Genomic DNA, 26,684 nt, shown 5'->3' with positions numbered 1-26,684 from the left:
TTAAGTGATTGTGTTGGACGCAAGCTGCCACAGATATGACCTTTGGTTAAAAATAAACCCCTTCTTTGAAGCATTGCTTTGCATAGACAGGATAGCCGCGATTCCAGACATAAAGAAAGAGTTTTTTTTTTTTTAATCACTCTGCAGAGGAGATGTACATTCACAGGTTTTAAAGGGGTTTGTTAGATTAGTGCATCAAGCTCAAAGAGGGACGGCCTGTATCTTGCTGAAGGCTGACTCACTTCAGACAATCACATCTGTGCAGCAGGTTAGAGGAATAAAATGAAATGAAATGAAAAGATGATGCAACGCAACACTTCTATTGCTCCAAACGCTGAAGGAAGAAGACTTCATTTGAGGCCTGATATCACTCAGACCTCCCACATACTGTCTACCAATCCTTGAACACAGCCATTCCAATAATCATACCCTGAAAAAGCTATACAGCTCTAGGAGATACAAGGTTACATATTTTTGCTTTCATAAACAGGCCAACAAACTGTTTTTTTTCTCCAAACCATCACAAGCACATCAGAGTCTAAATTAGAATAGACGTCCTTCAGAGAGGTGATTGTGTTTCTTATCCAATGAAAGAGGGGCTTTCCTATGTTACAAGGTCAGTGGACACAATGGTACATTGTTTGAGGTCCAGAAGAACTCTAAGGTTCTGCTGACGGGCGACTAGTGTCGTGTACCACACAGTTACACTGATCTCATGTCAGGTCTCAACACAGGCACTGGACTGAACACGATTGTAGTTCATTCAGCCGACATAGACTCTGACCTAATGTAGGCAATGCAATACCTAAGGCTGAGTGTCGAAGACATGAACAAACAGCTGATGGTACTTAGTTCTGACAGAGATTATAAGGTCTGCAATGGGATTTCAGTTTCACAGTTTAACCATAGTTATAGCAACTGTTGGTCCATTTATTAGCTCTTTCATCTCCATCTTACTGTCTTCCTCAGCATTGTTCATTACATGACCCCAAAAGTGGAGGACTACTTCGGTTAAGGAGAGAACAAATATTGTAGAGTGATATCTGTGTGCACCTAGGTCCATAATCATCAAACTGCTAAATGGGACATTTTCGGCTGAAGTGAAAGATAAAACCAAAACCCCTCACTGTTACGCCTATCAGCAGACATACTCAGACCAGGGTACTTTTAGCCAACTATGTGAAACATATAAGGACATTTAACATTTTTTGTCTTGTTGAATGAATACGGCGAGCAACTACACTGTTCTTATCTGTTGTCTTTAACGTACCTTGTCTACATGAAGCAGAATTTCTTTCCTGCTAGAGTTTGGTTTTGTTTTGCCTCCGTTTTTTTTTAGCCTATTTCCTATTGTTTTGTGTTTTTTTCCCTCTAAAACATTATAAATATATCGACTGTTACAGTTCAGATTATAAAAATACAATGGTACCTCTGTCATGTGATGGCCCACCTCGAGACAAACCATTTAACAGTCCTTTACCAGAGAAATGATGCTATAGTAATCTCAAGAGAAGTGAATGGGATGATAGCGACGCTGAGACGGAGACGACATGGTAGTGGAGGTGAAGAGCATCATGTCATTATATCATCATCTGATACAGAGCTCGGTATCATGAAGTCATGCTATCATGAGATAGATACACACATAAAAAAAAACAAATGGCATAATAACAAAGTAATATTGTTTACACTATAAGAGTAATACTATTGCTTGTGCATGTCAAAAGCTTAAAATTCTCTTATTGTGTGAAATAAAAGGGAAAATGAGTGTCTTTGACTACATGTGAAAAGGCACAGTTGGCAATCCTGATTACAACAGTAGTTTGGGATAATGTGCTAAAAGGTGAGTCTGCAGGCAGGCACACTATCAAGCCAACAGACACATGTAGTAGAGACACACACACGCACACGCACACACACGCACACAGTGACTTCCATTCATTGTGGACAGCCTGACCCTAGCCTTAACCTTAACCAGGATGTAAGAAATGACGTTTAGCCTCATTCGGTCAACATGAGGACAACTGGCCCCAACATGGTCGCTGTTTATACTGGAGAAGGTCCCGAAGAGGTAACAACACACACACACACACACACGCACACACTCAATCACACAATCTCTGTGAATATCAGTCAACTGCATTCTGACTCTACACCAGCTCTCACATGTCAACACAAATACATTAAAAAGAGCCCAAAGTACATTAGAAGGCTGTCGTGGAATGATAGGCATAGAGTAAAAACAGGGAGCGTTCACCAATCTGTGCTTGGCTGTGTATTAATTGTCCAAAAACATCCTTCTGTCCTTTTATATTTAGTAACACGTTGCTTGAAGTCCACTGGTGATGTAATCTCATTAGCACATCACACATCTCAGCTCCTTTTTATTCTGCATAATAATGGACATTACATTATACTGAGTTTTAATCTGTTATCACATGGAATGTTATGAGATTGTTAAGAGCTTTTGTTTTTTTTTTGCGTACTGTGACTGACTTCAAGCAAAGTGCCGCCAACCTTTACCTTTATCTTGCAGCACTGAGTGCAAGAGGCAGCGAGGAGCAGTCAGGAGAGAAGGCACGTTTTTGAGACAATCAACAATACAACTCCTGGGTTAGACCTTCCCTGCAGTGCCACATCAGGCCTGACTTCAGCTGTGAATGGAGAAACTGGAAGAAAATAAAACTAAAAAGGCGTTAAAAAAAAATAAAAAATTAACCCCCATTATCAGCATTTTAAGGACATCTTCCCCCCCCTTTGGAGCTCATCCACACTGCTGCTGCTGGCGGCCGCTTCACGTCAGCAGGCCCATACGAGTGAGCTTGGCTGACAGGAAGGAGTGGAGGACAAACACCACCGGCTTTGGACCAGAGTGGAGGTCAAACACCTGGAGGACGGAGACAGGAAAGAGACATAACATGTAAAATAAATGCAACAGTTTACACATAAATCAATTAAATTAAAGGTACATTGTGTAAGAATTACTCCCATCCAGCGGTGCGGTTGTAGATCGCTAGCAACCCAGTCCTTATTTTTCATGCTGCATTCACGTGAAATTGGGCAGACGGCAGACGGACGACAGCCGCTGTACGTAACGGCATAAACAAGCCTCTATGTAAACAAGTGGTCCGTCAGCACGAGGCAAAACAATACACGTGACAATATGTTGTCATGGCGATGTGGTATTGTTTACCTGACCCACGTTTTACCGCCTTTCTCTCCACTTCTGTGACTAAAATGACATCTGGTTTGTTAGCGACGGCCGTCTGCCCGACTGCAGGTGAATGCAGCATCAGTGTAACGCTCCATTCCTCCTCACTGCGTTACCGCGGTGACTTTTCACAGACGCCACCTCCACCTGAGCCGACAGCTCCGGTGTCTCCGCTGAGTTTCCGTGGTTTCCTACCGTCACGCTGCCACTGAACGTAAAAACATGGAGACACCACATGGCAGCAGCACCGAGCTTACCCGCTCCATGGAGATATGAATGATATGAACGGCTCATTCAGAGCTGAAAGGAACACTTCACTTTGTTGATGGGGGGGGTTACTGATTAATGAAAAACAGACTTTTGAATGAAATAATCGATTTTTGTGAATAGATAACAGGAGAAGTTACACAATGTACCTTTAATTAATTATATTGTGGTCCAACCCTGATGTGTTTCTATCTTTATTATGTTGTTCTTTGCTTCTGGACTCAGTCTGCTGAGAAAATTGAATAAAAACTCTGTCCTCTGGACCAAATACATCCAAAGAAACACACACACACACACGTTAATTGTGTGTGTGTGTGTGAGGCCCTATAAATGACTCAATCACTCCTGGTATATCCCAGCCCGACCCTGCGTTGATAAGGGATCCAGACGATGGATGGATGTAGTGGAGAGCTTTGGATGTAGTGGAGAGCTTTACTTATGTTATTACACTGTATCTGTGAGTGTAGTCACACTGAATGTCTCCACACTGTGTCTGAACTCAGATTTGAAAATGTGTACGTTACAGTAATCTAAGTCTGCAGACATTCCCCTCTGTTATGAGTGAAATTAATTATTTGGCTTCCTGAGACAGAAAATAACATGACAAGCAGAGAAAGCTCCACCTGTTTTTTTTTTTTTTTTTTCATGACGAGCCATTTGTCCTGAAGCCTCAGCTGATATTAATGTCTTGTTTCACAGTTTCCATGTTAACTGGTACTGGCGTTTCCTCAGTGTTCCTGTTTCCTTTAAGGGAAAAGCTGCAATCCAACTTCTGACATACAACTGAGATTAGGAAATCACGTGTACCTCTAAAGTTGAGATAAGCTGGCACACAGTCACTCTGACGCAGACTCTCTGGTCTTATCATTACAAAACTATTCACTCAGAAATGGACAACAACAACTCTGATGATTATTTATTTTATCAGACTGAAGTACCAAATATGTTCTGGTTTCAGCGTTTTGCTCTTCAAACATTGTGATGACATCACATCACTGTGATGGGTCACCAAACAATCACAACCTAATACAGTATATGGACACATATTAAGATTATCAGTTTGATTGCTCATTGATTATTATCATTGATCAGTTGATGGATACTGTTGCCATATCAGATTCACCAGAGGAAAACACCCTGATGCCCAGAGGAACTGTATTTATTGATTTATGATGTTACTAAATATATGAATGCAGTCTTTTTATAACGTGTGTAACATAATATTGTAACAGTGGATCTTTGTATGTGCAGTAGGTGGTTGAACATTCATTTACCTAACCTGTTCAATTCATCACTGTGTTGTTATTGTTATTCGTATATGGTGTTTATCATTATCTTCTATTTCAACATGGCTCCTCACTGTTGGAGACCATTTGTCCCATTGTTTATCGCAAGTCAGACAGTGTGCGGGACAAGTCATGTGACAACCTACATAAATATGACAGTAGCTCACCATTTCTCCCTCTGGACCTCCAAAGTCAAGGTAAAGGTTGCGTATTCCGTCGTCAGCGGACATCTTCAGCTTCTCGTAGGGGTATCTGAACAGCACGGCTCCTCCGGGCGGCTCGGCCGGTTCTCTCATCACGGTGAAGCCCTTCTCGTAGTGCAGCGTCAGCCGGACGTCCTGCCTGTTTAAGGTGCAGCCTGGGGGACGGGGTGAGAGAGGACAGCAGGTGGAAGAGACGGATGGGTGAGCAGGTGAGCAGGTGAGAGATGTGTGTGTGATAGGTGTCAGACAGACTATCCAGGTTAACTGGGATGATAAATCCTCCTTGGTATTTACCCAGGGGGCAAAATCACAGTTTTTTTGGAAAACAGACACGGAGCGTTGTAAAAGGTTTGACAGCAGAAATGATATCTAGGAACTTCAAGGATTAAAACCTGGGTGGACAACCCGGTCAACTAGCTGCTGGAAAGCTACAGGGGCCAAAACCCCTTTCTTGGGTCATTTTGCTGGCGAAATGATGTAAATGCAAATATTTAGGTACTACAATGACATAAATAGTCATACAACTATCAAATTTGGCAGAGAGTATCTTGACACATAGGGGAGGCATGAACTGTTCGCCTGACAAATTCTCATGAAAATGATTATTTTTCAGCACTTTATGGAGAATATCTATGCCTAACATGTATATAGAAAACTTCCTTAATTCATAAGCTTCCATTTGAGTCCAAGCTAGCCTTTCTATCTCCAAAGCCCCACTTGCTGTGGCCAACGGTCTTCTCTATCTATCTGTTCACTTTGGGAGACCAGAAATAGAATGTTTTCTGATCATGTCAGTTAACATGGAGTTTTTCACAATAGGTGTTGCATTGTTTGGAGACAGCCTGTAGCTTTCCAGTAGCTAGTAGAAAGGCTATCTTGGACTCAAATGGAAGCTTATGAATTAAGGAAGTTTTCTATATACATGTTAGGCATAGTCATATTTTGCTTTGCCCCCTGGGTAATTACTCTTTCGATAAAACATGGATGGACGACATTTCTGGCAAGGACAGGTTTTTCTTTTTTTCAACAAGTTCATCCTCTGTTTTGTCATAGAAATTCTCCAGGTGTCAAATCAACTATATATTACCAATGTAGTTCACTGTAATAAATAAATAAATAAATAAATAAACCAAAGCAAAAGCATTTTCAGCGTATAATTTCACACACAAGAAAGCCTGCTAACTATTGACTCTTGCACATTTAGTTGCAAACGTAAAGGTATTGTGTTTAATACACATTGCATATTTGAATAGCAGAAAACAAGCTCGGAGGGAATTTAGGAGTTATGAATTTGACATCCTCTAAATCTGAAACATAGGTTAAATTAAAAAAAAAAAAGATAGAAATCTGTCAAGTGGTAAAATACAGTATATGTTTCCTCTGCCAGAAATGTTATTTTTGAAATTATTTTGACGTATGTACATTTAAAAGATTATTGTAGTTATCTGCTGCACTTCCTGTTTTAACACAAATCAAATGAGTGACAATATCTGTCTCTTTATAATAATAATAATGATCACTTCCTAAATCTACAACATCTAATCCAACCATGTGTTGTTCTGCTACACCTCAGAGTCAAGTGTATCTTCCATAGAGAAGTGAAGCAGCTGGAGCAGCTTTAACCGTGAGCTCATCTGATCTGAAAGCATTTCAAAGGCCATGACTGGAACCTGAATGGCCTGAATGCTTCTGCACAACTACGTGTTTGTGTAGCAGCGGGACAGGGAAGGAGGAAAAAAAAAAAAAAAAAAGACTGAGGCTTTTACACCAGCCAACTATTGTTCTGCACAGAGTGGAAACATTCCCCTCTGCTGGCTCCCACTTCTGCTTTTCCTCCACAGAGCTGCTCTTTCTGAGCTGCTGCACAGTGCTAGTTGAGCCAGTTACTGTCAGGAGCTTCCTGTTACAGACAAACTAACGTCTGTCTGAGGCATTTGAAGAAAAATACATTTAGAAAAGTTATTTACCTCTGCTTTTGTAAAAAAAAAAAAAAAAAAACTAAACAAATTACATACAAGTGGATTTAGTTTGGACAAACATTTCCTCTAGACTTTAACTTCTGTTTGAACTTCACTTGTAAATCTGACGACTTCATGGATGAGGTCAAATCAAATCCTCTGCTGGATGGTCTATAACACTCTCTGCCACCCTGTCTGCACTGACACAAACCACAGCCTGTCCAATTCAACACCAGAGCAACATGACACCTTTACACTATTAATATATTATATATTTTTTTTTCCCATTCTTGCTCTCTCGCTCTCTCACCATAACAGAATATACCCCTTACAAAAGAAAAATGCTGCATTTAAATTCATAAGCACCAAAGCACTATCAGAAAAACAGTCTTTATTGGTGATAATTATACCACAGCCCTGTCCTGTCAGTGTCGTATCATCATATAAAAACATTTGATTATTATAACTGATCTGTTGATATGTAGCTAACATCTGCATATAGAAGCTAGGTGGAGCCAGTTTACATTCATATTTACCATCTGTCAGATACTTTTATCCAAAGCGGCTCACCAGTGAGGGACATCACTGAAGCCTCGCTGCAGTAGAGACCTCCATGTGAGGACTAAAAACTACATCTATTGTATTCAAAGTTTGGCCTGAAAAATGTTAAATATAGAAATAAGAGGAGCGATATATGCAATATTTTTTTCTGAGATGTAGTGTTCCCTATGCCAGAAATGTCATGCCAGAGTAACATTAAGTTAATCATAAAGTAATAGTATATAGTATAAAGCTTCTGCTATTAACTTTATTTATTGAATTGCTGTGTTGATGATGACAACGATGATGATGAGAAGGATTATAAGTGAGAGATTCGTCATGTTGAATAATTTGGTTCATTGCTCAGCCATATCCAACACCTACAATGTTATAACATTATGTAGATCAGTATATTTGAGCTGAACATAGTGATGACACAGTTCTGTGATATATTGTGTATTATAAAATGGAAAGGTGAAATCCAGCAATCTGATTGGTTGTTAACCGTGGTATAATGAGCACATACCACGGATACTATTCTAAAGCCTTATCACGGCGTAGGCTATCACTCTGCATCAGGCACGTATGACTGGTATGAATGGAAGTTGTTGTCATGTATCCATGACAACGGACTGTTGCAGTCCGTAGCCAAAGACCGTTGATGTTTTTACGATGTTAAAAAATGGACTAAAGTAGTTCAAATGACATGTTTAAGGTGAACTTTCACCTCCAGAGGGTTAACAATGGTAGAGGGGACTGAGCAGTGACAGAGGAAAAGACGCGATGCAGAGCTACTTGGAGCTAACGTCTGGACAGCTGGAACAGTTTTTCCACAGAAAGGCTATTTTATTGGATAATATGTATTTCTGGTTGAATAAAACTACATGACATTGATTGCATATCCCTCTTTCATATTGCCTTTATTGGTAACTTTATTGGTGACTGTATGGGGCGATCAGCCTCTATAGCAAATCAATGGGACTGATTTCAAACTCTCAGGACAGACTGATCAGCTGCAGCACACACCCACACTCACCGATGGAGACTTCTTTGATGAGCTCGGCGGCGGCGTGCGCCCCCTGCACCAGCGCTCGTGTCCACGAGGACAGATCCCAGTGGGTCTCCACTCGAAAGACGTGGGACTCGATGCCCCGTCCTGTGCCTGTTCGAGTAGCGAACACCAGGTCTGACCCCTGGGCTGGAGACCCTCGTGCACTGCCAGAGTGAACCAGTCTGGAGAAAGAGAGAGACACACATGGAGATACTGGCACACTTGACTTCCTCACATAATCTCACACAGACACAGACAGACACGGACAGACAGTCTCAGAGATGAGTGACCAATGTAATTTACTGCTCTGGTCAGTGTGATTCCATAAAGAGGATGAACAGGGTTTATACATGTGCTAATGTTTATCACTGAAAGAGTTTCACTTTAATTTGTCACATTTCAAAGTGAAAATCTTCAGATACTTCTCATAGTTTGAATATCCACACACATTTTCTGCCTTGCCTTGATTTATAGCTCAGTGAGAGACAGACAGGAAACTCAGGGAGAGGGAGATAGAGGTGATCAAATGCAGCAAAAGGCCATGAGTTGGATTCAAACCCACAGCTGCTGCAGTACCTGTACCTAGGCACCCCACTCAAATGCATTTCAATGTAAAATGTACATTTAAAGGGATATGCCAACATTTTTTTTTTACGTGTCTTGCCTCACTCCTGAGTCCATGACAAGCAGATAGACAGATAGTAACAAGGGATATACGGGCAGAGCTGGCGCACCGCTAATTAGCTTAGCTCACACGCTGGAAGTGCATAGGTAGTGTTAGCCTGCCTCCACCTAAAGTCATCAGAGAAACTCTTCAGCAACTCTAAACGGAAACCAGAGGGCCGATCTTCGTCTCAGAGCTGACAAAACTCTCCGGTAAGGCATCTTGAGCGGTCAAATGCCGCTAACGGGACCAGATCGGTCAAAACGGAGGGTTCAAGCAAAGACGGTTTATTTTGGTTCAAGCTAGCTACATCGAGGGTAGGTTAGCTTCCTGTTTTAAAGTAAAAACACAAATTCTATCGTCATGGTTTTCTGTATGTAAAGGGCAACAGGTGTTTTATTTTGTGAAAGTAACTGGAAGTGCGTTGGTCACAACGGCTAGCTTGAGTAGCGCCGAATTCGTCTGAACAAAATTGTAAACAGCTGGTATTTAGACAAATTAACGACACACTGCTGATCTAAACGGCTACTTTCTCGCCTAAAAATGTTTGAAATGTTGATAAAGTGATATATTTACAGAGTTTAGAGCTAAAATGAAATCAGCTTCTGACTGCTGATTTCGGCTCGGGTAGGAGGCAGGCTAACACTACCTATACACTTCCAGTGTTTGAGCTAAGCTAATTACGGGCGATACGGCTCTATCTCCCTTGTTACTGCACGCACAGTCGAAAGGATGGTGTCTATCTGCTGGTCATGGACTCAGGAGTGAGGCAAGACACGAAAAAAAAATGTTGAGGTATCCCTTTAAACACTGGTGCCAAGACACAAGAAAGTGCTGATGTATTTTACTGTTTGGGCAACAGCCTGCGTCTTAACTGTAGTGTTTACCTGGTGGCGAGCAGCGGGTGTGTGAGCAGAGGCATGGACCAGGACTCTCTGCTCCACGGCACTGATTCAAACAGGAGGATGTCCTTCTCTGTCAGCGCCATGACAACCGGCCTGTACTGCTGCCGGCCTCCTTCCAGCTGGACCTGGAGACAGAGGTCAGGGGGACGGGTCAGATCTCATTCAGGTTCCCTGGCCACCTATGACAACGGTGCATTTTTACCCAGGGTAAGCCCATGTGTTTTGTTTTGTTTAGTGTTGCCTTGTTGTCCATCTCTGTGAAGCACTTTGTGACTCTGTGCTGTGGAAAGTGCTATAGAAAATAAAGAATTATCATTATTATGATTATGATTATGAATTCTCTGGTTCCAGAGTTCATTCGTGCTGATGACACACAAACCTATTATTCACTTTGTCAAGATGTTTAGAAATTTCTAAATAGTTTGAAGGGGATACGTTATATGATGTCACCAGATAGTTTGACACGTGTTTGACACACAGGTTTGATAAAAGTATATTCATGTTGTCATTTGTTTTGTTCACACACATCCATATGATTTATACACAATTATATGATATGATGTCTTTTCTTAAGTATTTTTGGGGGCTTTTATGGCTTTTAAAGGGATAGTTCACCCAAAATTCAAATTTCACTCATTATCTACTCACCCTCATGTCGACTAAGAGCTGTGAGAATTTTCAGAGTCCTCCGTTCCTTCTCTGAGTTACGGGGGGGTCGGTGCAGCAGTATTTGTCCATATAATGGTTGTCAATGGATACCAACTTTCTTCATCCAAAAAGACACACCAAAAAACATCCAAATACCTCCATACTGCTCGTCTGTAATGTCCCTCTTGAATTGAAGCCCCGACATGAGAAATTGTTCCGAAAAAAATTAAATAAGTCTATATTTTAAGCTTGTTTGTAGCGGAAGCTCCCAGTGTCTTGGTTCACTGCTCTTCCTGTGTCAGTGCAAATACTGCTGCGCGGACCCCCCTGTAACTCAGAGAAGGCACGGAGGACTCTGAAAATTCTCACAGCTCTTAGTCGACATGAGGGTGAGTAGATAATGAGTGAAATTTGAATTTTGGGTGAACTATCCCTTTAAGTTGGAGAGAGACAGGAAGTGTGGATACAGAGAGAGGGGGAATGAGATGCAGCAGGGGCCACCGGTGGAATCGAACCAGGGACTATAGCCTCTGCATATGCGGCGCCTGCTCTACCCACTGAGCTAAACCACCCCCCTCCATATGGAGTCGTATTGGCTCTATGCAGGACAGAAGAACCAAGTTTGAGTCTATGCTGCACACAGACACTTGAAGTTGTAACAGTTTACGTTTCTTCGTTTGTTTACATGCTTGTGGGTGACTTTGTGTGCTCATACTTCCTGTAGTTTGTTCTTATATGGATGTGTCTATATTTGGTCATTAGTTCAATGTGCAGGAGATGATTTGTTATGATCAGTACCAGTGAACTGTGGTGCTGTCTATTTCCTGGAGCGAGTGACAACAGGCACACAGATTGATTTAATGGGTAAAAGGTTAGTAAGACAGATATAGGCACCGTGATGTGGTTTGACAAGTGCCAGACTGCAACAGGATGTGGGTACCAGCGTGATGCAGTGGCAGGGTAGGGGACACAGTGATTGTTCTGTAGTGAGACAACACAGAGCTGGAGGACAGACAGGCCTGTGTTCAACATGCTGCAGTGTGTGTTTGTCATGGCTGAGTGGAGCTGGACTGAGAGGCAGTGACAGTGTGTTTGTGAGTACAGTAGGTGGGCTCGACAGGAAATGGTGCGATTCAACGGAAACTCCCATTGGTGTTTCCTGTTTGAGTCCGGTCAAGATAAGCAGAGCCATGCATCCATATATTCAACTATGACCTTGAATGAACACTTCATTAATGTGAAAAGCAGAGTGTCTTGTTCCTGGGATGTGAATTGGAGCATTTCAATGGCAGCCTGTATGCAGTGAATGGTAGTCTAGGTGACTTATATTCAAACTATTAAATGTAACTCCACTACGGCATATCATTTTCCACATGTGTACCGGTATGTTATTCGAGTAAAAATGAAAATGCTATCATCCGACTTTAAATATTAAAATAAAAATGGACCTATAAATGGTCATAGATGTGAGAATGAAAATGCTATTATTATCATTTTCAGGTTTACATCATCATTTAAAATCACAGCATGTAACAAAACCTGCTCTAACCTCACATCTGCAGCAGCAGAACACTGGAAGAGCGTGTTTTCTGATCATGTAGGCTACTGAATTCCTATACGAGCATCTAGGTGCTACTGAAAAAAACGTATTCTTCAAAAAAAAAAAGTCATCATCTACAAAAGAAGATTGATACCACTTTCATGTCCACATGCTGTAACTTAGCACATGGACATGGACCAGCGCCAACAAGGAGTCCCAGCAAATAACTGACAACAGAACTGATAAATTAATTAACTATTAATTAAAGCTTTTTGGGTGCTGGTACATTTGGACAGGTCTTGTCTCACTGTTTCCTCCTGCTTCCAGTGTTTGTGCTGAGTTAAAGGGATAGTTCACCCAAAATTCAAATTTCACTCATTATCTACTCACCCTCATGTCGACTAAGAGCTGTGAGAAGTCCTCCGTTCCTTCTCTGAGTTACGGGGGGGTCCGTGCAGCAGTATTTGTCCATATAATGGTTGTCAATGGATACCAACTTTCTTCATCCAAAAAGACACACCAAAAAACATCTAAATACCTCCATACTGCTCGTCTGTAATGTCTCTCTTGTATTGAAGCCCCGACATGAGAAATTGTTCTGAAAAAAATTAAATAAGTCTATATTTTAAGCTTGTTTGTAGCGGAAGCTCCCAGTGTCTCAGTTCACTGCTCTTCCTGTGTCAGTGCAAATCTCTCGTGATTTGCACTGACCGGCAGAACAATTTCTCATGTCAGGGCTTCAATACAAGAGGGACATTACAGGCGAGCAGTATGGAGGTATTTGGATGTTTTTTGGTGTGTCTTTTTGGACGAAGAAAGTTGGTATCCATTGACAACCATTATATGGACAAATACTGCTGCACGGACCCCCCCGTAACTCAGAGAAGGGACGGAGGACTCTGAAAATTCTCACAGCTCTTAGTCGACATGAGGGTGAGTAGATAATGAGTGAAATTTGAATTTTGGGTGAACTATCCCTTTAACTCTAGCTCTACAGTTGTATCTATACTCTCTCTCTTTTTTACATTGGAAACCAGGGCTTCTTTATTTAATTAATTTGATATTAATTATTAATTAGTTTGAAGTTGGACATTGAAAAGACATTAGTTCATAAGACAGAAGTTCACCTGTAAGTACAGTACACTGTGTGTGATATTCTAATGATGTAACATGTGATTAGTGGAGTCACAGCTTCATAAGCCGCTATGAGATCATAGCTGAAAAATACCTGTTCAGCCAGCCATCCGATGTGTTTGAGGTGGGGGTGTGTGGAGGTGGAGGACGAGGCCCCCAGGTAGGCGTTGATGTGAGCCAGGGTCTGTGGCAGCAGGGCAGCGATGTTGGTGTGGATGGCGGTGAACCAGGAGTTGGCAGAGGGGCCGTCCTTACAGCGCAGCACCACCGTGTGCTGGCCGTCCGGGGAGTGGAGCTCCAACAGTCTGAGACACACGGGGACATTTAGCAGTTTAACTAAATGATGTAAACAGCACATGAAAAGGGGAGACCAGAAACACAGTAGTGAGAGACAGAGTCTGTTCTGCCTTATAAAAGGATTTTGGGAGATGTGCAGGAGTACAGAGTACTTTTTTTTTGTTGATAATTTCAATAGAAAATATATTTAATATATTGAAACTGTCATGGTCTGTGTCTCTGTGTCTGTTTCTTTGTGTTGAGTTGTTTCCTGTTTTATTTTGAAGTTCCTGTCTTGTCTTCCTGTGGTTGATGACCTCATGTGTCTCACCTGTGTCTAACTGCACCACCTGTGTCTCGTTTCCTGGTGTGTATGTGTGTATATAACCTCTGTGTTTCCTGTGTCTCTTGTTGGTTCATTCGTCTTGGTCTCGTCACCGTGCTGTCCTGTCCTGTCCTGATGCTAGTGTTGTTCTACATTCCTTGTGAGTCATTGGTTCTGTTTTTGAGTTGTATTCCTTTGCTACTTTGATACTTATGTCCAGGACTTAGGCCTGTTGACTTTTTAGTTGATACTTTGTGTTTTTCTCTTTGTTTGGACTTTGAATCCCTGTGTAGCTTTACGTTTGTTTTTGAAATAAATAGTTTTTGTTACTTTGAACTTTGGTCTGCATTTGGGTCGTCCTGCTTCCCCCAACCCTGACAGAAACATGCTTGGACAAACTGTAAAATATAATTTTTCTACGTAATGTCCCTGGAGCTTTGTCCATGCCCAACAAAATTACAGCACATTTAAATTCACATGATAACTTGATGTGATTAGATCCTATTCGATATTATATTATCTATTAGATATTATTTCAAAAAAGGCATCACTTGGCCATTTCTTAAAGAATTAAGATATACCTCATATTACGATTTGCTTATGTGAGAAATCTCATGTTGTCATGGAATCAGTGAGGACATTTTAGTTAAGTTTTCCTTTTGAGTCCATATTTATTTACCTTTTGGAAAATGTGCACCATGAGGAGTCACACTGCATTAGTAATGTCTGTCGCACTTCTTTTTTGAAATCTCCCGTGCACTTTAAATTGTTTTTTATCCATAGTTGTCTACCAGCAAGCATTTGTTTTAATCTGTTACTTTGCCCAGCAAGTAGAGAGCACCGTAGCACTTTCTCCCTTTGTCTTCTTTTTCTTCAAGTATTTTTTTATGAATTGTGTATTTTATTATTTGTCTTGTTTTTATTTCCTTTGTTAAATGCTGTCATGAACGAATTTCCCTTCGGGGATGAAATAAAGTATAATCTTAGCTGCTGTTTGCACTGAACTTCCACTGGATCAGATTTGATTCTGACAAAACCTAAAAATGATCATTGACTTGACAAGAAGCTGAGGAGAGTTGTCCTATAATCCAGTGGACATTGACTCAGGAGTACGTGCACAACTTCACTCTGCTCCGAGCTGACTGAGCAGCTTGTGTGTATTGTACAGTTTATTGCCGTTTGTCATCAGGTTGTGACACAGCTACGTAAACAACATGGGTACACACGTCAAACTGAAGATGAGCTAATTACATTATTTAACAGTTTGAAAGAGCAGCATCATCCTGAAATTGCACTAAAATAGACACATCCAGCTGTGTGTGACTCATCTGGAAATTTACCATCATGTCCTGGAATTAGTAAGTTAACCAGTTGTAAATATTACTGGGCGTTTTTCATTTTCTGTTAATTTTTCCACATTTGATATCTCCCAGAACAAAACACTAATGAACAGATGTCGGACACAGGAAAAAAACACACCCGATGGTAACACACACACACACACACACATACAACCACACCTAAACTCCCACATGCTCCACTATTTCTGTCAAACAAACACAAACAGTGAGGAGTCTGGTCTCAGACCTGCTCTCCAGGTCGGGCATGGTCAGGTTCCTGCTGATGAAGCACATCCTCAGGCTGATGACCTTCCTGTCTTTGGACGAGGAGGAGCTGCTGTGTTTGGGCGAGCCCGAGTCCTCGCTGCCGCTGTAGCTGGGCGACTGCGGGCGGACGCCGTCCCAGGGCAGGTCGGCTACCAGGGACGGCTTCTTGAAGAGCGGAGAAACCTCACGGATGTACTTCACTGTGGAGGGAGAGAGGAGAGAATATCAGCTGATGAACATCAAATACAAGGCATGATCGATTGAGTGTTTATTAAAGGGATAGTTCACCCAAAATTCAAATTTCACTCATTATCTACTCACCCTCGTGTCGACTAAGAGCTGTGAGAATTTTCAGAGTCCTCCGTCCCTTCTCTGAGTTACAGGGGGGTCCGCAGCAGTATTTGTCCATATAATGGTTGTCAATGGATACCAACTTTCTTCGTCCAAAAAGACACACCAAAAAACATCCAAATACCTCCATGCTGCTCGTCTGTAATGTCCCTCTTGTATTGAAGCCCTGACATGAGAAATTGTTCTGCCGGTCAGTGCAAATCACGACACAGGAAGAGCAGTGAACTGAGACACTGGGAGCTTCCGCTACAAACAAGCTTAACTCATTGAGTGCCGCGCTCCTTTCCAAAGTTTTAGTCAAGTGTACCGGCAATTTAGACCATTTTTGACTTTATGTAGAGCCACAGTGTATTCTATATTATTGCCACCAACACATACTGTGGCTCAATTGAAAGGTTTAACTTAATGCTTCAAGTGGCCACAAACCGTTTGTTTCTACGTGCCTCTGTTCCTGAGAAAAGTCAAGCTAAACATGGCTGGGTTTCACCAAAATCCCTCCTTTTTTTCTAGAAAAGGAGATAGAGCGTCTTTTATGAAAGGTGCGCTGTTTGTGTCTGTCGCTCTTCTCACACTCGCATTTCTGGATCAAAGGGCTCGTATAAGATAAATATATACAACAGTTGTTGTTCTATTCACAAAACCACCATCGGGGGCGGGGGGGGCGCCACTAAACAACAATAACACAGACGCACCGTGCCGTGTCACAGCTTCTCCCCGCGGAGCGTGAGGGTCAGTCGGCCACCGCGGCTCGGGAAGACCGGTCCCGCCGGTGGTCGCGGTCCTTCTGTGGTACGGGTCGGTGATGCCGGTCTGCTTTGGTCCAGAGACCATCAGATTTTACCGCGGGGGGACTTTGGGGAGGACACGGTGTTGCTCCAGATGAAGACCGGGCGGACTGTCGGCTGAGAGCTTCCTGGTTCAGCTCCGAGCAGCTCGAGCAGCTGGAGCAGCAGCGCAGGTGAGAGCAGAGCAGCTGCTGCATCTGCATGCAGAACTCGTTTGCAGAAGCCGAGTTATGATAAAAACTTCCAGATCATGAGCTGTCATGTGACTTTGATCGTCATCTATTTCAGTTCTCCTCGTCGTAGAGTCCCCAAATTTACATATAATGTGTATTAAAGTGTCTATTTTCATAATTTAAAAAAAAAGCAAAAAACGTAAAATTACGTTTTCGGCACTCAACGCATGGGAACGAAAAACGAGAAATTACGTGGTTGGCACTCAATGAGTTAAAATATAGACTTTAATTTTTTTCGGAACAATTTCTCATGTCGGGGCTTCAATACAAGAGGGACATTACAGACGAGCAGTTTGGAGGTATTTGGATGTTTTTTGGTGTGTCTTTTTGGACGAAGAAAGTTGGTATCCATTCACAACCATTATATGGACAAATACTGCTACGCGGACCCCCCCGTAACTCAGAGAAGGAACGGAGGACTCTGAAACTTCACAGCTCTTAGTCGACATGAGGGTGAGTAGATAATGAGTGCAATTTGAATTTTGGGTGAACTATCCCTTTAACACAGCCATCTGATGATATATGATATGTCCCTCTTCATCAAATAAATGAATTGAATTGAATCTGCTGGTCTCTGGTCTCCACAGACTCCTCCTCTGGGTGGGGGTCTGACTGAGGCTCAACGTGTGATGTTTCCTCCTCTAACTGTTCTGATGCTCTCTGCTCCTTCACCTGGAGCCAGCAGGAGATGATATTCAGTCCCAGTTTGTTTGTTTTTTTACTTAATGTTTGAAAATCATGTTAAACAATATTTTAACATGTAGAGAATCAACAGCACTCTTAGTAAGTGATTGCACTTTCTTTTAATATAAAGCGCAGAGCAGCAGTACAGATACGCTGACGTGTTTGGGCTAACAGCCGTCCTCAGCACTGATATGTGGGTGTGTCTCCCTTTTAAACACAACCAGCTGGTCCAGATCAGTCATCACCATAGAAAATACATTCATATAAATCATTCAAACAGTGATATATTCGATAATGCATCATAATAGTTTACATATAACTAGGAAAAAGGTGAACCATCATGAACATCCCAACCATATCAGAAATTAGATCCAATAAAATAGAAGCTCTTACGCACAGTAACAAGAGACTCTAAGCTCGAATAGAAAAAGGAAAAAAGAAAAATATATAATCACATTAATTCTCAGAATACAGACCAAAATACATAAGAAGGTCCAAATGGAACCATCAAACTATACAGTAAGGTAATTAAAGCCTGACCCTCCAACATACAATATGTGGACTGAAAAAATATAAATATGAAAAAGACATATTCATTAAAAAGGTGGAGCCCTGCCATATGTATACTAGTAGAGTAAGGACCCTCTATATACATTTATTAATCTGATACTTTTTATTCTATTTAGTTTTATTTTATTTTATATACACATATAGTAGTCTCCGTTTCCTTTGTGTGTAATTGTTATCATGTCCCTATAAGCACTACATTGTATCGGAAATTTGAGAAAACAGAAGATAATATGATGAATATGATTCTGTATGTATGATTTCGAAAGAAAAAAAAACAGCAAAGTATTTTACAGAGTTTTTTTGTTTTGTTACTTCTGGCCAGGAGGAGTTCAAACATGTCCAGATCCACTCTGAGCTTCAACACTGCTCTTCACTCTGTGGGTGACGACTCTGAGGCAACATCCACTCTTATTTACAGTCTATGCTTTGAAACTATTGTTTATCTAGAGTCTTCTTCGGGTTATATTTGGTTCTTTGTTTTAACAGCATCCGTTTTCCCTTTCAGTTAACCTCAAACATTGTTTATACCAAATCAATCTCTTCCAGCTCCGTACAAATAAATAACTTTGCTTAACCAGTTGCATCTTGTTCTATGGGGCTTCCCTTTCCCAGAAGGAGCTGGGTTGTAAAGTTACAAGACTTCAAATGTTACATCAAATGCTCTGTTATCTCTTCTAGGCAACATGGGGAAATAACAAGGGGCAGTTTCCCTAAGTATCAACAGTCATCCAGCTTTTAATAGGCCAAATGGAGTTAAGTCCTTTACAAATGTGTGAGAGCAGCAGATAATCTTCTTATCATAACAGAATAAACACATCAGGTTGTTGGAGTTTGCAGGCCGAGCCAACGGCAGACAGCTGTTGAATATCTACACACCTCCAACAAATAGCCTGCGTCTTATTGGGCGGAATCCCAGCGATGGTCAAACAGTCACTCAGGATGTATGGTGTGGCCGGCCATAAACCGGGCCATAAGGAAACACTCTGGGATGTTTTGTCAAAGAAACCAGTGGGCCCAGTCAGGGTAAGACTGTTTCAAACATGGTTGGATGGAGCTGAGGTTTGGGAAAGAGTCTGAGTGTCTGAAAGTTTGAACATAGCTAATTACTGATACAGGATATTTCCCAAACTGAAAAGAACACTGATCATATTCCAGCCCAGAACCTGGACCACGACCAGGTCCCTGCTGGTCCTGCAGTCTGAAAAGGACAGAGTGGTCCCCTGTGTCAAATGATCTGAACAACAAAAGCGGCCCCGGCCCCACAGCTGTGAGCTCCACAGGCCAGATGTTGAAATAAAAGAATGACTAGTGGATCCCATGGCCCCCCTACACACACACACACACAACCACACACACACACACCTTCACTCTTACTGTATGTCTTCTACGCGATGAGACCATTTTATCTCCTTGCTTCAGTGCATGCTCTCTTATTCCCTTTGTGTGTACAGTACGTGTGTGTGTGTGAATATGAGAAATGAACACCGTGTGTGTGTGTGTGTGTGTGTGTGTGTGTGTGTGTGTGTGTGTGTGTGTGTGTGTGTGTGTGTGTGTGTGTGTGTGTGTGTGTGTGTGTGTGTGTGTGTGTGTGTGTGTGTGTGTGTGTGTGTGTGTGTGTGTGTGTGTGTGCGTGTGTGTGTGTCTTGGACCACTGGGTTGGTCTGCTTTTTATGAAACCTGAGATGAGACTCTAAAGAGGTGAGGTCATTCTTGAATGTAGACTGGCATACTGGGTTTGTGAAAGTTTGTGCACTTCTATGTGTGTGAGAGAGTGTGTGAGTGTGTGTGAGAGAAAGAGAAAGAGAGAGCGTTAGCAAAAAAAATGCAGTCAGGTCTATAAAGCTGCACAGTGCATGAGTGCTGCATGCCTGTGTGTACATTACTCTATGCATGACTCCAGAGTGAAGGGCAGGGCTGGTAGTAACGCCGAGGCAACCAGCCAAGAAATGCATCCTCATCTCAGCAGCTCGGTCCAAACCGCACTGCCCATAGCGACGGGGTCTGGCGTGGTTTCTGCAGATGTAAGTTAGACTGAGAGCATTCCTGAGTGCTCATGTCTGAGGGTCATATGGAAGAGGACGTCTCTGCTGCAAAGCCCTACTTTCAGACTAATCATCAGATCTGGCACCGGGTGATGATGTCCATGGAGATATTTTCCGTCCGCAAACTTGCAGCTTTCTGTGGTGCACATGTTTATATCTTGAAATGTTAGACGACAGCTCTCCGCTCTCCACATCACTGTGCTGCCTTCTGTTTGCAGCTCCGCAGTTATTAGCACGAGCAGTTCAAATACCGCTAATGACAAAACATAATGATCGGAACCATGACCGGACAAAATTAAAAAAGGGATGTGGTTTACGTGGAATTAAAAATATAACAATCAGTGACGGCTGAGCTATTTGAAGTTGGAACTGAACTGTGAGCAGTCAGTTATACAGTTTTCCATTTGCACTAATAATGTTCAATGTATAGTTTTTGCACTGATTTCATTCTGTCTTGCACTGCTGGTCTTTTTGTGTGTTTTTTACATACTGTGTGCCTCTTAAATAACCCCCCGGGGACAATAAAGTTTCTTGAATTGAACTAAATACATATGCAACATTTCATCTCGACTACTTTCCATTTGTTTCTGAGTATTAGTCACAAGAGTGGGTTTTTTTTTTTATAGTCCCAACTGAGAGCTGAAGATATATTTGATGTTTTTTTTTGTTTTTTTTCAGCTATTCATTATTCAAAACATGTGTTGGTTTTTAAGATTAATTGTGTCAGAGAGACTGGGGGGGATGTGTGATGGGATCTGACTGTATCATGTCCAGAAGAGAGAGTTTGCAGAAGGCACCATTCATCTGACTCGCTGCGTGCCCTCACCGCCCGGTCCATAAAACAGGTTATTGTTACTCTGCCAACATAAAATGGAGACAATTTGTGAGCTGTGCTGAACAGATACGATAAGGCCGTGTTGAGAATGCAGCTGCCTTCCAGTAACACGAGCCTCTAGGCCAAATAAGGCAGCAGAAACACTGTGGATGAATGGAAAAACATTACATCTACAACCCAGTGTATGATTGACCTCGACGGTTCATTTAATATAATATATTACAGCTCAGTTTTCATTCGTTCGTGATTGATTCTTTTCTTCTGGTTCAGCTCTATTAGGAGTTGGGACCAGGGTTTTAAACAAGCACAACATCTGAGGGAAGAATATTATGTCTGTCCACAGTGGAAAACAACTATGAATAATGGAGGACAGTGGCTACTGGCTTATACAAATGTACAGCATCAGGTTATGAGGTAGATGTTGGTGTCTGGTTAGAACCTGATGCTTCTGGTGGGTTAGGCAGCGTGGTCTTCAGCTCAACTGACCTGTGTCTTGATCAAACAGTCAGTACGTTTACATGACACTTGAAAAAAACGAATTATTGCCTTAATCTGACTATAACTGGACAAATGAAGTGCATGTAAACACCTTAGTCCGACTGAAATCGGAGTTGGAGAACTCCGATTAAGCATGTGCGCATGCTCCACAACAGTAGAGACGGCACCAAGTGGAGCAGAGAAGCCGCCCAAACCCCGGAAAGTAAAGAAAAAAACCCAACGTCAGCGCCGCCGATTCAATGCATTTCACACAGCGCAACCAGCAAGAAGAGAGAGAGAGAGAGATGGAAGGAGGAAGCTCGTATCCTATTCTCAGCGTGAATCCGGCCCAGACTGGCGCGTCTGGTCGGGAACTGCAGTTGAGAATTTATTATTAAAGGGATAGTTCAACATTTTGGCAAATTGGCCCATTGCCATAATCGCTATAGTCATAGCAGTAGGTTCGTTACCTTTAATTGTCGGTGTAAGCTACTTTTAGAACGGCGGAGCGGAGCAGCAGGCTGCTCAGGGCTATGCTATGGAGGCTAAGGGAATTTCTTGGTTTCCCTCATCAAACTCATCAAATACACAACCCAACAACTCAAAAACACTCTCATGGACAAGTTGTGAGCTGCACATTCACCACGCTATGAGATAATAATGGAAGAGAGTTGTTTTAGAGGGAAATTCATGCAAAACCGCGCGTTGCCTTCAGGGACAGTATTTCAGCAAGCAGACTCTGTATTTACCTCGAAAATGGCTCAGTTTGGTAAAGTTCCGTTATTGTCTCATAGCGTGGTGAATGTGCAGGTCACAACTTGTCCACGAAAGCGTTTTGGAGTTTTGGGATTGTGTATTTGATGAGTTTGATGAGGGAAACCAAGAAATTCCTTTAGCCTCCATAGCGTAGCTCTGAGCAGCCTGCCGCTCTGCTCTGCCGTTCTAAGAATAGCTTGCACCGACAAATAAAGTTAACGAACCTACTGCTATGACTATAGTGATTATGGCAATGGGCCAATTTGCCAAAATGTTGAACTATCCCTTCAAGTTTACTAAGTTGTATATATTCAGTTTTTTATGAGGTGACAGAAAAATCAACAGGACAGGCGGCGTATTAACCCGCTGACACAACAGGTGACGCCGCATGAGGGGGCGGACCCCGTCAGTTATCCAATTTCCCAGTTGCATGTAAATTGAGACAAGGACAGAAGCCAGATTAGACGCCAAAATCGAATTTTGAGCCTAGCTCAATTAAGCTCTGCATGTAAACGTACTGACTGAGGCACAAAACCAAGTGGACACTAGGCAGGTCTGAACCTGAGAGCCAGAGTTCAGGGTTGAGGTCACAGAAAGTGATAATACAGCAAGAATGTAGAGACTAGAGTGGAACAAAAACAACCAGAACCAGGTCCTGGTGGTCTCCTGCCTCCGGCACTCAGACTGGTGTCAGGTTACATCTCCACACTCACAAAATATGAACCATCTGTGTGAAATGTTGTCATGATGACTGCTGCATGAAGTCTCAAGTAAGTAACTGCTAAAAAAAACTATTTATCTGATGTCACCATGACCTTGATCTTTAACCACCAAACTCTAATCAGTTCTCCCACAGCTCCTAACCAATGTGTCAAATTTGTAAGTAATTTTGTGTCAACGAATGTGACGGATGGATGGACAACCTGAAACACACTTGTGGCTCCTAAAAGGGATAGTTCAACATTTTGGCAAATTGGCCCATTGCCATAATCCCTATAGTTTTAGAAGTAGGTTTGTTACCTTTAAAGCAGAAGTAAGCAGAATGTTTGTGTTAATATAAGTCTTAAATAGTTGTATCTTCCGACAGCAATCACTTCTATAGAGTGTTTGGTCTGAAACACGGGTCTGTCAGTCACTCTGCTCTGCTGTAAGCCGAGGAGAAAACTTTCCTTGTATCCTACAACCTTTATCCAATGAGGAGAGAGAACGGCATAAAGGGGCGGTCCTCTCTGTGTGTGCAGCCAAGGGATGCGCCTGAATGTGGTGACGTAGGGACGAGGGCGGGGGATGCAGAGACTGCTTGCCGAAAAACTGCCCCCGATGGGAACGCGCATCAGCGGTTTTGCATGAATTTCCCTCTACAACAACTCTGTCTGGTAACGTTGTGTTATTATCTCATAGCGTGGTGAATGTGCAGGTCACAACTTGTCCACCAGAGCGTTGTGGAGTTGTTGGATTGTGTATTTGATGAGTTTGATGAGGGAAACCAAGAAATCCCATTAGCCTCTGTAGCGTAGCTCTAAGCAGCTCGCGGCTCTGCTCCGCCGTTCTAAAAATAGCTTGCACCGACAATTAAAGGTAATTTGCCAACATTTTGAACTATCCTTTTAAAAGCACCGGGGGGACACCAGCGCAGTAAAATTAACTCTTCACACAGCTTGACAATGCAAAGAAGGACTGAATATGAGATTTTTTTTTTTTTAAGTAGGCTTGCACCTTCACAAGTCTCTATATAAAAATGAAAAAAGTCCCACACTAAGCACACATCATGTTCCTATTTCACAGAAAAAGCTGGTTTCACAATGACGGCTGTTCTCTCTCTGATGGGAAAGTGGAAGCCTGAAGGACTGGACTCTGATCGTCCACGCAGCAGCTTCCTTCAGCTTTCACTTCTGTCATTCATGTGAGGATCTTTCGATGACTCTTGAAGCCCGTCATGCACAAAAGTGCGCTTCTTCTGTTGTTTCAGAGTAGACTGAGTTGTTAGCCCCCGTGTCCCACCCTGAACCTGGAGGACCAGTGGACCACACCAAGTCAAAGCCTCTGACCCTCCACCTGCCCGGCTTGGACCAGGAGACCGAGCCCCCCCCCCTGGCAGAGCTCTACATGTTCCTGAGGTGTCGGCCCCTCAACCAAAGCCAGGTGCTGAGTTCCACAAGTTGTCAAAAAGCCTATGAAACATACTGCAAATCATCTGAACCAAAATCATCTCCACAACATCGGCTCAGCCAGTGCAGGACATGATGATGGGCAGCCATCATCATCATCATCATCATCATCATCACGATGAGGCGATGGAGATGGATCAGGCTTGTCATCCAAATAGAGCAGGACAACATCACCTGAAGCACCCTTCTCAACAAAAAAGGGGCAAAAGTAAGAAGACCTGTGGGTAGGGCTGGGCGATATGGACCAAAAGTCATATCCCGATATATTTTGTCTGAATATCGATATACGATATATATCCCGATATTTTTCCGCAAAGTGAGAGCAAATGTTCAGTCAAAGTTAAAGCCAAATATGACAAGTCACAGGTAGTTTTATTGAAACTGGCTATTTCACTGAACAGTTGCAAAATCAAATGAATAAATAATAAACAGGTTTCTTCATCTGGTTCATGAATAAATGTTCAGTTGCTCAAATAACAAAATATAAACATAAATACTGCCTGACAAGAGTACCTTTTTTGAAAACAAAGTAATGGAGTAATGGATTTTAGAAGGCGTGATTCCATAAGGCCTCTTCTAAGATCAATGTTAAAAGTTGGCTGGAAATTTGAAAATATTGTCATTATCATGTATAATTTATTATAAGACATTTCTGTAACATAAACACCAGCTATAGCAGAGTCTTATAGAAAGGCACTCTTGAAATAATAAAAAAAAAAAACTATCAATTGTCTGCACTAAAAACTAAAAAACAACAACTGCCTTGTGTCTCTGTTATTTCTCAGAGATCTTTTTTTTTTAACCTGGAGTCACGTGACGTGCCCCACGTCTTTTCCGGTCAGTCGTCATGGAAACGTCACGTGACACTCACGGACCCACGGTTTGGACCAGAGTGAAAACAAACGTGTGTAAACCATGGATGTATTATATTATCATAGATCCATGGGGTAAACGCGAACCTTACGCGCTGAATCTGGTGAAAGCACCGCGGCTCACAGAGGTCTGGAGCTCTGACGCTGCTGCAGGGGACGACGTGCTAACGGCTAATAACAGCTAACGGCTAACAGCTGTGCTACAGCAGCTGACTGAGCCTCTAGAGCCGCGGCTCGGCTCGTTAACGGCAACGAGGTCGACGTGGACTCGGTGCGTTCCTCTCGGTCAGCTGGTGAAGCAGCGGTCTGATAAGCATGAATAAAATAGTTAGAGGAGGGGCGGAGCGGAGCGAGCAGTGCAGAGAGCTCCAGATCAGCAGCCTGAATGGAGCAAGGATCACAGCGCAAATTTGAACTATATCGATATATGCGATATGGTCAAATTCCATATCCCATAAAAAAATATATCGATATATTTTTTATATCGATATATCGCCCAGCCCTACCTGTGGGACAATAAAGGGACAGCTGGAACACTTAAAGGGAAAGTTCACCCAAAATTGAAATTTCACTCATTATCTACTCACCCTCATGTGGACTAAGGGCTGGGAGAAGTTTCAGAGTCCTCCGTGGCTTCTCTGAGTTACAGGGGGTCTCGGCGTAGCAGTGCATGTCCATATAACGGTTGCAAATGGATACCAACTGTCTTCGTAACAAAAAGACACACCAAAAAACATCCAAATACCTCCATGCTGCTCGTACGTAATGTCCGTCTTGTATTGAAGCCCCCGAAATGCGAAATTGTCCCGAAAAAAATTAAATAAGTCTATATTTTGGACGGACCAGGAAGAGGAGCTTCGAGAAGCTTCCGCTACAAACAAGCTTGAAATATAGACTCATTTAATTTTTTTCGGGACAATTTCGCATTTCGGGGCTTCAATACAAGACGGACATTACATACGAGCAGCACAGAGGTATTTGGATGTTTTTTGGTGTGTCTTTTTGTTACGAAGACAGTTGGTATCCATTTGCAACCGTTATATTGACATGCACTGCTACGCCGAGACAATTTGAATTTTGGGTGAACTATTCTTTTAACAGTATCAAACCTCTAGGATTGGGCATCACTGTCTTTCTTGTGCTGGGACTACCTAGAGATCAAGTCACATGACTGCTTTTCTTGTGTCTGATTGATTTATGGCAACCAGACGAGCTCGCTCCCTGGTTGACCAGATATAAAACTGATACATTGCTTTCCAAGGAAATCATTTCCAAACTACGTACAGTTGCAGTCAT

The 26,684-nt window shown here is 42.3% G+C and overlaps 1 protein-coding gene across 1 annotated transcript in view; it reads right to left on the bottom strand.

The window, feature by feature from the left end:
• Window positions 1-2,329: 2,329 nt before the first annotated feature.
• Window positions 2,330-26,684, bottom strand: part of sntb2 (syntrophin, beta 2) — a 39,561-nt gene continuing 15,206 nt past the window's right edge. The window contains exons 2-7 of the mRNA XM_083974209.1: window positions 15,596-15,815; window positions 13,502-13,712; window positions 10,068-10,210; window positions 8,502-8,698; window positions 4,932-5,122; window positions 2,330-2,887 (exon numbers count right to left, since the gene is read on the bottom strand). Coding sequence (XP_083830335.1) covers window positions 2,795-2,887; window positions 4,932-5,122; window positions 8,502-8,698; window positions 10,068-10,210; window positions 13,502-13,712; window positions 15,596-15,815 — 1,055 coding nt within the window. The 3' untranslated portion in view covers window positions 2,330-2,794. The remainder of the gene's footprint in view (window positions 2,888-4,931; window positions 5,123-8,501; window positions 8,699-10,067; window positions 10,211-13,501; window positions 13,713-15,595; window positions 15,816-26,684) is intronic.

The sequence above is a fragment of the Trachurus trachurus genome (genome assembly GCF_905171665.1).
Source record: "Trachurus trachurus genome assembly, chromosome: 6".
NCBI classification, from domain to species: Eukaryota; Metazoa; Chordata; class Actinopteri; order Carangiformes; family Carangidae; genus Trachurus; species Trachurus trachurus.
The sequence above is the reverse complement of the archived record's forward strand: the minus strand, read 5'-3'. Positions and strand labels throughout refer to the sequence as shown.